Consider the following 16,109-nt stretch of genomic DNA (forward strand, 5'->3'; position numbering starts at 1 on the left):
CTGAGAAAACCAGACTTTCCAAGATTAAAAATATTGTCTGTGAATTTAAAGATGGAGCAGGGTTTTATGTTTGTTGACTTACTTTAAAATGGATGTGTACAAGAATGTCTTCCTTTTGTAAAGCATTTAAGTACTATAGAATAGATACTTGTGTACATGAGTTTTCCTTTGAAGATATCTGAATACCGCGAAAACTACCAAAAGTAAAAATACGCTTTTCTACTCCTTTATATGTTTGTGTTGGTATAAATTTGGTAATACATTTTTAATACGCTGAAATAGACGGGAGCAGTTAAATAAGTTACTTTTAGGTTAACGCTTAAAATACCTGGAAATGGGGCCCCTGAGTAGCTCACTTGGTTGAGTGTCCAACACTAGATTTCAGCTTAGATCATGATCCCAGGGTCATGGGATCGAGCCCAGTGTTGGGCTCTGCATGGAGGATGGAGCCTGATTAAGATTCTCTCTCTCTCCCTCTGTACCTCTCCTGCTTGTGCGTGCTCATGCACTCTGTCTCTCTCCTTCTCTTTCTCTCTCTCTCTCTCTCTCTCTGTTAAAAATAAATAAAATGCCTGGAAATGGATAAACTAAAGTCATATTACCAAGTCTATTATATTCATACATAATGACTCTTTATCATTATGAATACCTTAAGCATCCAGTACCTTTGCATCTTTTTCATTATTTCACCATTAAATATGTGCTCAAACTAATCAGGCAGCATACTATATGCTATATATGAAAGAAAGTCTACATTTGTTCACTCATTTGACCCCTGAATTCATTTTCTCACTTATATTTCTAAATTTCCTGATTCAGTTGCCTTTAGAAGGAACACCTCTTCAGTGTTGTCCAGTTTTGATGCTTAGTGAAATGTATAAACCGAACTGTAAAATACAAAGATAGAGTTGTTTTATATTCCCTCTAAAGGCTGTAGGCATTGTTCTGGCTTTCTTTGTGTGCTGGGCAGATGTTGATGCTTGACAGATGGTGTGTTAGTGGCTTACCTTAACCTGATCAATAGAGATTGATACAGTAAAACGAAACGTTGGGGGGAGGGGGTTGGTTATATAGCTTTAAGTTCCCTTTAAAGAAGGGGGAATGGAGTGAGTTTATAATACTTATTTTTAATCTTATTTTAGTACGTTACTTTTCATTATTCTCAGCTTTTACATTAACATTTTAATTTGTGCTCCGTTAGTAAAGCTGTGGGTAACTGTAGGCTCTGAGGCAGGCTGTTGTTATTATCAGGTGGTAGTTTTCCTGCTTGGTCTGTCATCCTCTTGTGCTGGTATTGTAAAACACAGGCACTGTGCACACCGTTACCAAATTGATTGAGGGCTGTTAACCATACTTCCGATAATTACAATCTTTTTTTCTCTTTAGTAGAGGGAAGGGAAATGTCAAACATCTCACCTGGTATGTTGTGTTTTTATATTGTCAGGAACAGTAAAAGCTAAAAAGTAGTGTTTTAATTACCACGAATCCATAGTGCAAAAATATAACTAAAGTTCTGGGGTTTGTGTTTGAGAATTAACGCCAGCAGCAGCATTCAGACTTGGGAGAGATCGTGCTTCTTCCTTACAAGGGGTTTTATACCCCACATTTCAGGCTGAATGATGGATACCTGGGTTGCAGTTTGCTCTGTGTGCTGGCTAGAAGACCTTTGGAGGGAGAACACCCCTGGCCTGTCTTTCAGGCTTATCAACTAGACTGCTTTTAAAGTTTGCACCTATCCAAAAAGTAGATATTTGGCATCATGGACTTGGAGTGCTTTTGGCACTCAGATCCCAATTGGTGGAGGCTACCTGTTGGTAGAGACCCGCAGTTTTGTTATCTTTTACTTCTATCCTCTCCCAGCTGCTAGGCTATTCAGTGCTGTGGCATCTGGTAGAGCCATGTATGGATTTCCCACTCCCATTTCAGTATTGTTTCTGTAACTCACCTTCTGTGCTGATTAGAGGGGGTCCCATTTTGTGTTCTCTCCTCTGGATTCACCTATACCTTTTTGCCTTTGCCCTGTGAATGCACTTATAAAACTTGGCTATAGGTCTTTCTTTTTTTTTCCCTCCCCCCCGCAAAATTTCCTCCTGCATTTGTTCTTTTTTTTCTTTCTTTTTCATGAGCAAACAATATGGAAATGGAAATGTTCAGATAAGCAAAAATTAAAAATCTCAAAACCACGAACCTATTGTTATTTTGTTGTGTGTCCACTTTCCATAGTAAACAACGTGTGGGATTAGGCTGTTCACTGTTTTGTAATAATGCTTTTGAAATCAACATGTCCTGAATTTATTGTCATGCCAGTAATTATAAATTTGAATCATTGCTACTGCATATTATACCATTAATACTGGAGTTCTCAGCCTGGAAGGGTCCATGGTCACCTCAGGGGAATGTGAATATAATTCAGGAGACTGTGAACTTGGGTGGGTAAAAACTGTATCTTTATTTTCAGTAATTCATTATGTTTCAGATGACATTTAGCATTCAGTTATGCTTCAATTATGAAGATAGGCAATAAGCCATAGTAATGTTGGCAGTAACTGTGACACCAATATAAATCACAGATATTCCTATATCACATAACGTAGAGAAAAATACCTGAAAATGATGTCACTACTTCAAAATTATGAATGTTATTAAGGGAATAACCTTTAGTTAATTTTATTATTTAATGAGTCAATAAAGAGGTACATGTATCACAAATATTTTTTTCTCATGCCATGATAAGTATTTCAGTGCATGTTGTTTTTGTGTGTGTGAATGTAAAACAAAAAAAATTGTTTTTGATAAGTTGTATATAGATTGCTGAAGGCATCTGTGGCATGAAAAACATTAGGTGGACCCACATTAGTGGATCGATATCCTAACAGCTATAACAACTAGTTGTATATTGTTGGATTTTAGGTTCTCTCCAAATATTTTCCATTATAAACAGTAGTGGTGAAAATTTATATATTCATTTCTGCTCACTCTCCCTAGGAATAGAATTACTGAGTTAAAGGGTATGTCCGGATGTCCGGAGATTGTTAATGTACTGCTATTACAACTTTTTAAAATTAGCCCTCATGTACAATGGGACTTTGGTCTCTGCAAGTGGACTGAATTTGTGGTTTTGAAATAGGAAAAGCGTTCTCTAGTTAGAGCAGAAGACTTTACATCATCTTTGGATAGTAAATCTTCACTTCAGAGATTGGATCAGACACATTTGTGCGCTCTGTTTTTTATCTGCACTTAATGGCCTGGAAAGAGGAGCTAAAGCTGTGACAGACATTAGAGAGAATGTCTTCTTTCTAGTATGGAGTAAAATATGGATTATATTCTGAGACCTTAGTGGAATATGAATTCTGGTCACCATTAACTTTTACAAATGACAGAACGTTCCAGAAAATTTGGTTATCAGTGGTGCCTGTGTTTTTGTTGGAGGAACAGCCACGTGTTGTCTCTGAAGTCCTAAAATGAGACCACAAGGAAGTGGAGAAGAAAGGGAAAGCCCGAGTGGTGCCAGTGGACACTGTCAACCTGCCCCCTACACACGATGCCATTCAACTTGCATGAGAAGCTGCCATCCCGTATTCCTACTTGTGAAACCCTGGGTTAGAGTCACAGCTTAGAAACTTGACTTAGCTGTGACGTCTCTTCAGGGAGGCAGTTGTAGACTTTGTTCTGCTTTATTGTAACTGCCTCTGGGGATTAATTCTTAATCCTCCTGGAAAGTAATAGTGTATGCTATCTAATCAAGCTATTTTAGTCATCCTGAATTGAGCACTGCATTCTTTGTTTGTATACACTTGTTAGGGTTATCTGCTCCTTCCTAGCTTTTCCTATTAAAAAAAAAAAATTGAATGGTTTTCCCAAATCATTGTTTTGGATGTCCCTTTGTTCATGAATGTCATTTAAATATTTTGCCCTGTTTTAAAATGAAGATATTTGTATACATTGGCCAGAAAGGCCGAACCGCGAATAGCAAGTTCTTGGCCTGGCTCTTAAGCTACAGTCAAAGGTTTTGTCATTTTATTGTGTGTGGCCTCCATTCCCAGTGTCATTTGTGATCCATTTCATGCTCCACCTCCAGCCAGTACATTTGCCTTCAGGCTGACAGGAAGGATAAGGAGAGCAGGACCTCCTCTTTTCAGTAATCCGTTTCCAGAAGTTGAAATACAGCAGTTCTGTTTATATCCCATGACCAGAGTTCAGTCATTTTATAAAACCAGCTCTAATGGAGGCGGGCCACAGGCCGTGCGAGGCATCTGTTTGTAAGCAAGAATGCTATGCTCCCCTAGCAGTCTCCACACAGACACTAAAACACAAGTGCGATTAAAATTATTGCCTACATATAGTTATGTTTTTATTTCCACGTCCAGCTCTGATATTAGATGGTGAGCTTGTCAAGGGAAGGACAGTATTTTTATTCATCTCAGTATCTCTAGCACTTCGCTGGTATGTAGCTGGTGCCCAGTAAGTCTGTGTGTGAACATTTTATAAGTTTATGATTATGTTTCTTGTAGCATGTATGTGTCTTCATTTTTTAGCTTTAATATAATATTGACAGGATTTGCCTTTACTACTTCAAATAGAGAAGTCTCATTTCCCCCCAAAGTTCTGATTCATTTCCTCTCAGCAGATGTTCAAAACATGATTTTTACGAGGTACAGATTACAGAGAGGAAAAGTCTCATTAAGTGTTATATTGGCCCAAAGCGGTTGCACGCGGGTTTTGAAGCGTGTTGGGCGCAGTTTCATGTAGAAAGCGGCCAGAGCTTCTTACACCAGAAGGTAAACTGAATCTCTCGTCATTCTTGGGAATCAAGGCGCATTGAGATCCTTTAAATACTGCTACCTTGCATAGATCTTTGCTAATTTTGATTCTAAAAGTGACAGGTAGATGGCGATTAGCAGAGCAGGTTACCAGACAGGATCCCCCTCTCCCCACTCCCACCATTCTGGCCTGAGAATGATGTAGCAGATTACCAGACAAGATCCCACCTTCCCCCCATTCTAGGCTGAGAACGATATATATGTTATAAAGCAAAATTGCCACACGTAGAATGCCAAGGAGGTAGGTAATTGGAAATCGTTGTGTAGGTGGAATTTTTTCTGCAAATACCTGTTGAGTACTTATAAAATGACATAATTCACAGTGGGCTGAAGATCTTTAATGAAAATCTGAGGTCTCCATATTTTTTCAGTCATGTGAAAGTGAGTAGAGGCTTTAAATTATTTTTGAAATTTCTTTGGTCTTTGACTTTAATTTTAAAATAAACACCTGGCCAAAAACAATAGTAACAACAACAAAAACCCAAATTAAAACAATAATGATTTAAGGGGAGAGGGAAGAGGCACGGATAGAAGGAGAGAGTCAGGGAGTAGGTTTCATTTGCTCTTAGAAGTTTATATAAATTAAAGCCGAGAATAAATTTGAGGCCTGGAGTAGTTTTGGAATAAGCTAGTAGAATTTAATGAGGTATGTTAGATGTCAGCAATAGTATTAGTGACATATCGATCAGTCGATAACATAATACAATCTTCTGTATCTATAACTTTGTGCAAGGCGTTTTGTGGAGGTGAGGCGGGGCAAGATACAAAAGTAGACAGGATTCTAGTTCTTGATCTTTCACTTTATAGGGAGAAATTATTCAAGTAGGGTTGTGCGTTAGTAACTGGCAGGCAGTGAGTGGGCAAATACTAACTGAATAGGACAGACTGTAAGTTGGTGATACTGCGGAAAACACGAAGGACCATGAAGACCTTGATTTGGGTCTTGGAGTTGGGGCAGAAGTACAATAGGACCAGGTAGAAGCAGAGCATCTCTAATAGGGGCAACAGCATGAGGGAGTTCATGGAACAGGGCATAATGTGGTTATAGGCGATTCAGGAACCAGTTAAGTAGATGTAAATGTCCACTGAAAAAGAATGAAAAGAGTAGCTTGTGGTTTTCTTTTCCTTCTCATACTTTTGTGTGAATTGCAATTTGTCAGTCAGCGAATGACTCTGGTGGTTATAATTTTGGGATAGCAAATTCTGGATGCTTGCCTTATTAGTTTGGCTCTTGATTTGATAAGTTTCTTTTAAGGTGCTTTTTTGCATGCCTTTTTCTCCGTTAAGTGTTTCTCACACAGCTGTGTGGATGTTTAGGTGACAGACTGATCACTCAAGAAGAGAATCACTCATGGGATTGTTGTGTGGCCTGGTAAATGAAATGCAGGTAAATTTCTGTGAAACAGAGTATCAGTCTCAGAAGCAATTCAGTAGAATATTTATTAATATGTGTCGTGTACCTTGTTTGTAGATCTAAATCCATATGGTAAGTTTAGCCCACTTTTAATAAATTTCAATTAATGTCTACATTATGATTTATTGAAATATATAAGAAAATTGTTTAATAGTAAAAAAAAAAGTAGGAAATTTTAATCTTCAGTGTTGCTAAAAAAAAACCCATAATAGAGCATCTCTCTGTCAGACTGAGAACTAAACTTTTATTTTCCCAGCCGTTAGTTCTATTTAAGTCCTAACTCTTTCTGAGAAGTTGGTAATAAATAGTTGAATGGGAAGAAATATTTTATGAACATATGCATTATCTTACAAGGAAGGCTTATAAGATGTGAAGCCTATAATGCACACACACAAATAATTGGTGTGGGAAATTCTGTAGCTTGATGCTTGAACTGTGAAACCGTTGCTTTTACAAAATTGAGAGCTGCAGACTACAATTAACTGTCATTAATTTCCTTGAATAGAAATATGTTCCATTTACTGTACAATCAGGAGCCAGGCTTGAATGAGTTTAAATAGATGAAATCTAAATTATACTGACGGTCCATTAAACACTAGCAGAAAAACCGTAAAGAAAATGGATTCACTATGATACCAGTTTATAACAAAATCATTTGCCAAATAAGAATTATAGTCCAGGCGTTGTGAATTCTCCTGTGTATTTCCAGTGAGCACTGCAAATTGGTTGAGCCATTTATTGTGAAGCACAGGCTCCCAGCGCATTGTTTTCTGAGTAGGAGCCAGCAGTGTTGCTTGAAATCTGCTCTGCAGGACATGACACCAGATCAGACTAGCGATTTGTTTGTTGTCAGCCACGTGGGGCGAGAGGAGCCTTCACTCCGGCCCACCACTGCTTGTTTCTTCCTGTGATTACTGGGCAGAGTGTTCCTACAAGTGTTTGAACTCTATCTGCGTTGGTTTCCTAAATGTACATATTTCAGCCATGTTCCAGTTTGTAATCTTTGCCATGGGGACCTGTTGTTATTTTCATTAGCAATCAGTCATCCTCTCCTAAATAGCAAATTTATGGCAGAATTCAGTTGTTTGATAGGATCCACTGATTTGAGGGTGGGGCTGTCACCCACCTTCTCAGGCACTGAAAAGGTAGGTACAGTGTGGCAGCAGGAGGGAGAGTGGGCTTGAAATCCGCCTCCTCCACGTCTCTGGCTCCCTCACTAACACACTTTGCTTCCATGGGGCAGGTGCCACTGCTGATTTTTAAAGATAGACCCTCCTCTCCCCGCTAGATTCTGTGTGTTCTCTTACGGCACAAGAGCTCTGCACAAACACAGTCGTTAGAAACTGTAAGAGAGATCCACATCACTTAACCGGAGTTGGGATGTTAAGCTGCCTAGGTCTTTTTCACAATTGGGATTCAGCGTGGATCACAAGGAGGGCTTTTTAAGGAACGTTTGCAGAAGGAAATGGTGATAAGAGTGCTTCAGACGCTCTTTGCTGGAGTCAGAGTGTTACCCTAGGGCCAGTCCTCAGAGCTTCGGTGTAACTGGTAAGATGGCTGCTGCGGGCGGCATGATCTTGCGTTCTCCTGTTTTACGGAGTTTTCAAGCCCATGTAGCGCATGATGGATTGTGGGGGGGGGGGGGGGGGGGCGTGGTGGGCGGGGTCTGGCTGCAGCAGTTATTCCAAAACCTCAGCATCACTTTTTCAAGTTAGAAAGATGATTGTTTTGGATCAGTCTTTAAGCTTTGGATGTTCTAGACGATTTTCTGACGTCTAGAGGGGGAAATGAAAAGTGGGAAATTGGACCAGAGTCTCTTTTAGTTGTGACCCGCTCCCCCCACCTCCCAGCTGTTTTTTCTCATCATCTAATTTCCTATTAGCAGTGAGGATAATGACAGATGGATATTTGCTAGAAGTGTATGGTCTTCTGATTTTGGATAAAAGCCGGTGTTAGCTTTGTAGTGCTAGTTGGGAACCTGTAGACATTGGAATACATGGAATTTAATTTTCATGAAGTTTAAAAAGGAAGGGACCAAGGATGTGTTACTTGAGATCTTTTTTCCACTGAGTTTAGAATCTTTACTATGTTACAGGTCAATTTTGGTGACTGTTTTCAGGGTCTGAACATAGGATAAAGGTAAACACTTGAGAGGATTTCACTTACTGAGGTTCTGTCTTCCCAGTCTTTGTTTCCTTTTCTCTTTTTAGTTCTCCACTGTTCCAGACGATGTGCCCCTTGCACACTGAAGAATCTGGTAGAAAACTAAAAAGACATTCCTGCAGTTATTTCTTAAAGAAATATTTATTAGAAAATAGCATCCTTTATGTTCATACTGATGGAGCAGAACAACATTCTTTTTTTAATAATTTTTTAAAATCTTTATTTTTGAGAGACAGAGACAAAGTGTGTGAGCGGGGGAGGGGCACAGGGAGAGGGAGACACAGAATCCGAAGCGGCCTCCAGGTCCGAGCTGCCAGCACAGAACCCAACGTGGGGCCCAAACTCACGAGACGCGAGACCATGACCTGAGCCGAAGTCGGATGCTTAACCGACTGAGCCACCCAGGTGCCCTGAGCAGAACAACATTCTTATGAGGATCTCATAGAACTTTTCTGTTTTTGTTCGGGTCATTTGTTCCCTGTGTAATTTTTGAGTATTTATTCTGGAATTGTATTGTGTATTGTTAGATACAGAGTGGGGAATGGTGATGGATTTGACTGTCGTACGGACGGGGAGGCTGCTGAAGCGGTGAGAGGGGCTCCTCCGTCGGAGGCCACGCTCTGTGGATTGGGATTTCAGTGTTGTTTCTCGCATGCGCGTAGAGCTGCATTACCCTTTTGTATGTTGGGCATTTGGGAACACCCGTATTAACTAGTGAGATACTTGTAGACTTTTGATTCTGTCACAATAGACCAGTCGGCTGTTACCTCACTGAATGGTTCAGTGTCTGGGTAGAGGAATCCTGTGTGAGAGAAATGGAACACGGAAGAACAGAGCAGTCCTGAGAGTGTACCTCCTTGTCCACCACTGTGTCACCCAGCCGGGTCTCTGGGAAATTTATTTGTGAGATAGTCTGTTTATGCATGCCCCCCCCCCCGCCCTTTTTTAAACAGGTAGAAGATTTTCTATTGGAAATTATATTGGAGTTCCTTGCGAAGGAATGAGAAGGTATTTCAAAGATTAAGAAGCAGAAACACATTAACAGGAGGGAATTCCTTAAAGGACAGAGCACCGTGGCCAAGCACTGCCTGTGCATTGTGACCCCAGCTTTAATGCTGGGCTCACAGCGCGGCTTGCTCAATCAGTTGGTGAAGGAGAGTGTCCACTGTGCTCTGGGAGGAGGCTGTCAGGAAGGACGCTGACAGGTTCTTTGTGTTTCGGGATGACAAACTGCCTGATGCTTCAGGCTGTGGTTTTTACCCTTGAGAGGACCATGCTCTTGCTCTATTTACATAAACCTGCTGATTTGCTGAGGGTTGTTGAAAGCAGAGAGGGCTTTCTTTGCCTTGAGAATCTGCCTTCATGTTTTGGCTGACTTCCTTCCCCAGCTTAGCAAATGCTCTGTTGTTTGCAGATGGCACAATAGATTCTTGGACACAGAGCTTTGTTGAGGTTGTGAGAAATAGCCAGAAACGCCCCTGTTCAGTATCATTGCATAGATCATGGATGCAGGATTGAGGTCACTCAGTTGTGTGATCCATTCCCTGGCAGAGGCTTGGTGTTAAGAGAGCAAGCCTCAACCTAGACCCGTGGTTTTATTTCAGACACCCCTGGTAGAGAAAAAAAAAATTAGTTAGCGTGTATTGTTTGGAATAATTGATACCGATGGTAATGGCCTCACTCATTTTTCTGGCCTATTTCAGGCTTGCTGATTTTAAGATTAAAAAAATATATATTTGCCCTGCAGCAGCCGTTTGCTCAATCTGGTAAACACGCATTTTCGTATGGATAATTTTGAAAATGTGCATTATGCACTTAATGGATTGCATCAGCTTTGCTCAGGTTTTTCAGAACTGCTAGCTTTGTGATAAAAAAAAGAGAACAGTTTCTTTCTTTCTTCATTTTTCTTTTCTCCTTTTCTCTTTACTTTCTTTCCTTCCCTCTAAGAAAAAAGGTGTCTGTAGTACATGTGTTGGCCATGGGAGATTTTCAGGTTGAGGCTCATTGACCCAACTGACAGAAACCAATTTTATCACTTCAGACAATCTATGCACTTATAAACTGCATGAAGACTCTTGGCAAATCATTTTGGCTTTAAAAGATTACTGGGCATATATTCCAACTGAGATTTTAACATTGCTCTTTACTTATGTTCTCATCTTTCCCTTGCCAAATAAACCACTTTATTTTTGTGCTCACTAAAAACATCTATATAAAGTTATTTTCTTAAATAGTTGCTTAATTAATGAGACAAGAGAGAAATATTTTTTTATTATGAGTATTTGGCCTCATTTAACCTTGTTTTGAAAATCATTAAGGTAACACTAAGTAGTTTTTTTTTTTCCCTGTGAGACTTGAATTCCAAGTTGTTCCTTAGGATGCGTTCTCTTTTAGTTGGACCATCCTAATTTTTATGAGAGGGTGATAAAGAAAAATTTGACTCTACGATAATTTCTCATGCTTTTACTTTTGTAATGAATTTAAAAAGTCAGATTAAAACAATGTATTTTTTTTCCATTTTCTGTGGCAAGTTAGACGTGGTAAAAAAGTTTATATTACCCTTGATCTTAGTGATTCTGTGTTTTACGATTGCTTAAATAAAAGACTTTAAAAATTTTGTTATTTAATTATGAAGTGAGCTTATCTTTTTCATGTATAAGTTTCCAAATACTGATAGAGATCACTGGATACAGTGACCTGTTTTACAGATGATTAGTCCTGTGCATTGGAATCTCCTATATGGATTTAGATGAATTTGGGTTGACATGGTAGCTTTTTAAACAGAAAGAGGTGACTTTTTATCTATTAATAAGGTATGAATAAGTAGATGTAGTAATTCCATGTGTCAGGTTTAAGGATCTTTCTCACTCGGCCTTGTTCCTAATGGCAGCATTCCTTGGGCCAAGGGGTGTGAGTCGGCCTCCAAGACTGCCAAAAGCTTGTTAAGGGCAGGGTTATCAGGGGCCATCCTCGACATCCCAGTTTATTCCTTTCCTCCCTTCTCTAAGAGAGTTACATCCAGGTATATTTACAGATAATCATTTTCCTGAATGTAACTTTGCAGTGAGAAATGAAAGATTATAGATTCTCTTTCCTTTTCTGGAAAGCTTTTTTTGTATACGAGTTAATAGCTACTTTAAGTCTCAGAGTTAGAGGGTTCATAGTTACAGTGATTCTGTTGATTATGAAAAGTATACAAAAAGCTTTTTTTAAGAAGGGAGGTGTTGCCATTTCTTCACAGAGGAGCCTCATGAGAATTGACTGCCCGGGGAACTAACTCATTTTAAAGTAGGTGCTGGTGACATGAAGGAGTGAAGAGAATTTGGCATGGACAGAGTAATGGAGTTTTGGATACTATAGCCCAGTGGAGGTTGAGATGTAGTGTAGGACCAAAGCATCGTATGCAGCATGTGTTTTTGTCCAATGAACTTTAAGAAAGTGGAAGTCATTAGTTAAGAAGTAACCCATTAGTTCTGAAGTCAGTGAATATAGTTAGGTGTGACAGTGTTAAGAGATACAGAAGACAAGGCTTTTCCGTAGGAGGTGGGTGAAAGGAAGAGAGGGCCTGTAGACTAATTTGTGTTCAGGTTGAGTGAGACAGATACATAATAAGTATCTAGAGACTTGAAATACTGGTACTTGGTACAACAGGAATTGGACACAGACATTAAGATCCTTGGGTTGTTCCAAAATTGTTCAAGTGCAGTTTTTTTAATCTAGGAAACGTTTTTACTTGAATACCAAATTAGGGGTAGTGAGACAAACATCTGCCGAAGTGGGAAGAGTTCTCTTGTTTCTTAAGATGATTGGCATGTTAAATGGACGTTGCCTGAATATTGAGCAGAGTTATCTAGCATCCTGGACCCTGGAATAACAGAGAAAGTTCAGTCAACAGATTATTCCTGAGCTACTGTTGTACATGAATTGAGGGATTGAATCTTTGTTGTTGAGTCTACATCCGAATAAAGAAATCAGTTTGGGACGTTCTGGATGCCTAGATGATTCGCATTCAGATTTCATTTTCTGGATTGACTGGGCTACAAAAATCCTGATGCCTTTCAGGAAGTTTCTTTTTTTTTTTTTTTTGGAAGGAAGTGTCATTGGTGAGGGCTTTCTTCATGATCCACCTCTCACTGGGTCAGCTAATGCTTGTGGTGGTACTGGACTGTCCACTGGATGGATGACTCCAGATTTCTACTCCTTGTCTTATTCTTGACTCCACATGTGTGAAATAAGGCAGTAGAGGAATCTGCTTGTATTCTCAAGCATCTCAGTTATTTTAAGATACACTCATTGGGAAGGATCATGAGGAAGGATGAAACAAGTGGCATTTTGAGTGTGGGTATCATGGTCATTATCCCTAGAAAATTTGATGGACTGCAGATGCCTTTACTTCTTAGGAAATAATACGTAGAGATTCCTATTCTAAGCTTCATGATGATCTTGGGTTGTCATGTGGAGAATTAGTTCAAGTCCCTTTATAGCTACTGCTTCCCTTAACATCATTGCTTCCTTAAAAAAAAATGTATCTTAACCTGCCATTTTAAAGACTTTAAACCAGCCCTTTAGAGGCCAGCTATCGAGAGCATCAGAAATAATTGCCCAACCATTGCCGTGTCAAATATAATTTAAGAAAGCACACTCTTATTCCCTTGAGAAAAGTGTGGTTTGGTTTACTACATCCCATCTGATTTGCGGCCTTCTTTTTCTTTATAATTAGAAACCAAAATGTGTTTAGGTTACAATTTAATAGTAGTAAGTTGCCCACAACAGGTTACATTTCTTCTTTCTGTTTTCTTGGTTTAGGCGAAAAGGTCATTGTAATGGCATGTTGAAGCTAGTCCTCTTCAACATGTTTCATTTATTTCCTCACAAATTATTTACTAAAAATAAAGCAGCCCCTGGCAAAGCCATTCCTCTTTCTGAAGACACGGGAGCATCTGAGTAAGACATTCACAGTTTTGTCTTGTGTAGCTGTGAGCAAGTAATTCCCCTGATTGAAGTGTTTCTGTCAAAATATGGTTGATCCCACGAGATTTCCTTCTCCCTCTTCTTCAGGTGCCCCGGAAGCAATAATTGAGGCTTTATCACGTTCTTTAAATGATCAGAAAAGTGGTCAATAAGGGCCTCAAGTCAAGGGCTGTTTTCCTTCCAGCTTACAGTTATTTGTAATTTACAATTCATCTTTGAAAATTTTTTTCCTATAAAAGAGATGTGCTTTGTCATTTGTTTATTTATGCGGTGGCTTTATGGGCCCTGTCTTTGTTCCCTTAAAGGTAAATGCCATTGTTTTAAATTTTCTTTTTCTTTTAAAGACTGTGTGTATATCGAGAGTCGGAGGCCAAACACGCCGTATTTCATCTGTAGCATTCAAGACTTCAAACTGGTAAGCATTTTTAATGTCTGTTGCTTCTGCTCTGTACCTTCCTTCTCTTTCCAGTTCCATGGATTGCTTCTTCCTGGTTACTGACTTGATAACCGGTTCACCTCTGAGTGCTAACTGCCTGGCTGCTGTAGCACACATGTAAGGCAGTTAGTGGTTTTATCCGTTTGCTTTTGTAACACTTACTGTTATAAAGCTTGTCCTGTGAACAACATTTCCAAAGTTTTCATTTCTTTGGTAGCTGTTTTGGCCATAATTTCAGAGATTTTCTTGAGTTTCTGAAGCTGTGTGTTTCTTCTCAGCCATTGTGAAGAACCTGAAGTAAATGTGGGAATTAGTGGTGAGTTGGAAAAAAAGAATACAAATGGGCCAGAGAGTAGTTTTTGGCGATGACTGTCTTTTACTTAGATATTTTGAGTGTATCTTGGGGTCGCCTGGTGTTGGAGGTTGGGGGAAGGAAGTCTGGTTTGGGGATGTATAGAGCTATAGTACTTCCCACTGCCAACCTGCCCAGTTTTAGAGGTGCTGGTATTGCCCGGTAGGTAGGCAAATCTCTGGGTTGTAGACTGGTGGTTCCCAGCCTTGGGGCTTTGGATCCCTGGATCTCAGCAGAGATTTACCAGAGGTCTGCAAGTAAACATTTTCAGTTTAAAATATGCCTCCCATGTGTTTGTGCAACTACTTCTCAAATATATTCATATGCTGGTGTGATTTTAAAGTGAAAAAATTCACTTTATTTAAAGACAATACACAGTTAAGAATCAGCTTATTATGTGTTTTCCTCAAACATGGTATGTGAAATACCATCAGAGTACTGCCATTTGGGGGATCTTTTGAAACATCACAAAGGTGTCCTTGTACTTGAAGGTTGTGAACCCTGTCTGCCTGCTTAGATACAGGGAAATCCTAATTCTTTAGTTGTGTACAGGTATGTATCCGTATCTGTGAATGCTCTCATTTCCAAAACCTTTGTCGCTTGACAGCATTTGTGTTCTGACACTCTGTATGTGGTATGTGATACTTCAGTCTAAAGAAAGGTAATGTAGTCTGAAGAGATCTTGAACTCTGCGTCTCCTTTGTTTCTTTTTATCATTTTTAATGACCCCCACTACCCAATTAGTGTATTCCAATTTAGCTAGTTAAAAAATTGCATGCCATTCAATTTTCCTTATTAAAGTTTTGTTGCATAAGTAACACATGCTTACTGTTTTAAAAAAGTCAAATGTGCCATTTGCTTCTGTGACTTATTTATTCTTGGTAGGCTGCTTTTAATTTCCCTGCTTGTGTTACAAGGAGGCCTTGCAGTTTAGTTTTGTAAATCACTTTCTATTCAAATTTTACATCAGTATGAAGTTTTAACATTTTTAGAGGTCTTTGCTATTTCTTACATATTTCCTCCCAAAGATTTCTTTTGCAGATGCTGCACTGATATCTGAAAATCGGGGCAGCGGTCTTGTTTCCTGATGAGCTTTCTTTTGCTTGTGGCTACTGCTCCTGTTCTGTTTCTGCTTATTGTCTTTGTGGGTGATTTTTTAATTTCAATTTAATTTAATTTAATTTAATTTAATTTAATTTAATTTTTTATGATTTTTTTTTTTTTTTTTTTTTTACCACCAAATGTAGTACCAGTGCACCATGGAAAAGATATAGTCGTGAAATAAAGTTACAAACGTTTTTTTTGTTTGTTTGTTGTTTTTTTTTTTTAAACCTATTAGATTCAGAGCCCTTTTTGTAGAATTTTAGCACATTAGCAGGTGCCTTCATGTTTGAACAGCGTCTCTTATGAAATGCTGATTACAGTGTGATAGTTGCTGTTTGGGGCAGAGGTTCCTGCTGAGTTACAGTAATTGCTCAGAGGATTAACGGCAATAAAAGCTGAAGCTTCTGTTGTCAGTATTGGTCTGGTACAACACATTAAAGCCGTCTGCAAAAACAGTGTGGGGAGTGGGCACGGTGTGTGAGGTGCACACTGCTACAACGCGTGTTTTTGTCTCAGTTCTATATTCAGCACATACGTGTAGTTGTTGTGTAAGAATAACAGAGATGGTGAAATACTGACTCCTAGAAAGAATGCAGTTATTGTCTGGATATCCACTTTCTTCCTTCCTTGGTTCGCATTTCTGCTTATGAAAAGATAATTTAATAGATGAGAATAATCATAGATTTTTTTTTCCTTCAGCTTACCCAGGCTTTTAAGGGGAAAAGATGAACAGAAGGAAATATGCTTTGTTTCTCTTCAAGATTTTAAAAAGAAGAAATTGGAGTTGGTTTTGCCCACAGCGAATACCGTGCGTGGCAAGAGGAGCGACGAAGACAGAAACCCAGCAGC

At 39.2% G+C, this 16,109-nt stretch overlaps 1 protein-coding gene across 6 annotated transcripts in view; it reads left to right on the forward strand.

Moving 5' to 3' along the window:
- Nucleotides 1-16,109, forward strand: part of RERE (arginine-glutamic acid dipeptide repeats) — a 424,018-nt gene that overhangs the window by 179,506 nt on the left and 228,403 nt on the right. For all 6 annotated transcript variants that reach the window (XM_060621655.3, XM_060621656.3, XM_060621657.3 and 3 more), the window contains exon 3: nucleotides 13,713-13,783. In XM_060621655.3, coding sequence (XP_060477638.1) covers nucleotides 13,713-13,783 — 71 coding nt within the window. The remainder of the gene's footprint in view (nucleotides 1-13,712; nucleotides 13,784-16,109) is intronic.

Source organism: Panthera onca, chromosome C1 (assembly GCF_046562875.1).
Source record: "Panthera onca isolate mPanOnc1 chromosome C1, mPanOnc1 haplotype 2, whole genome shotgun sequence".
In the NCBI taxonomy this organism is placed as follows: Eukaryota; Metazoa; Chordata; class Mammalia; order Carnivora; family Felidae; genus Panthera; species Panthera onca.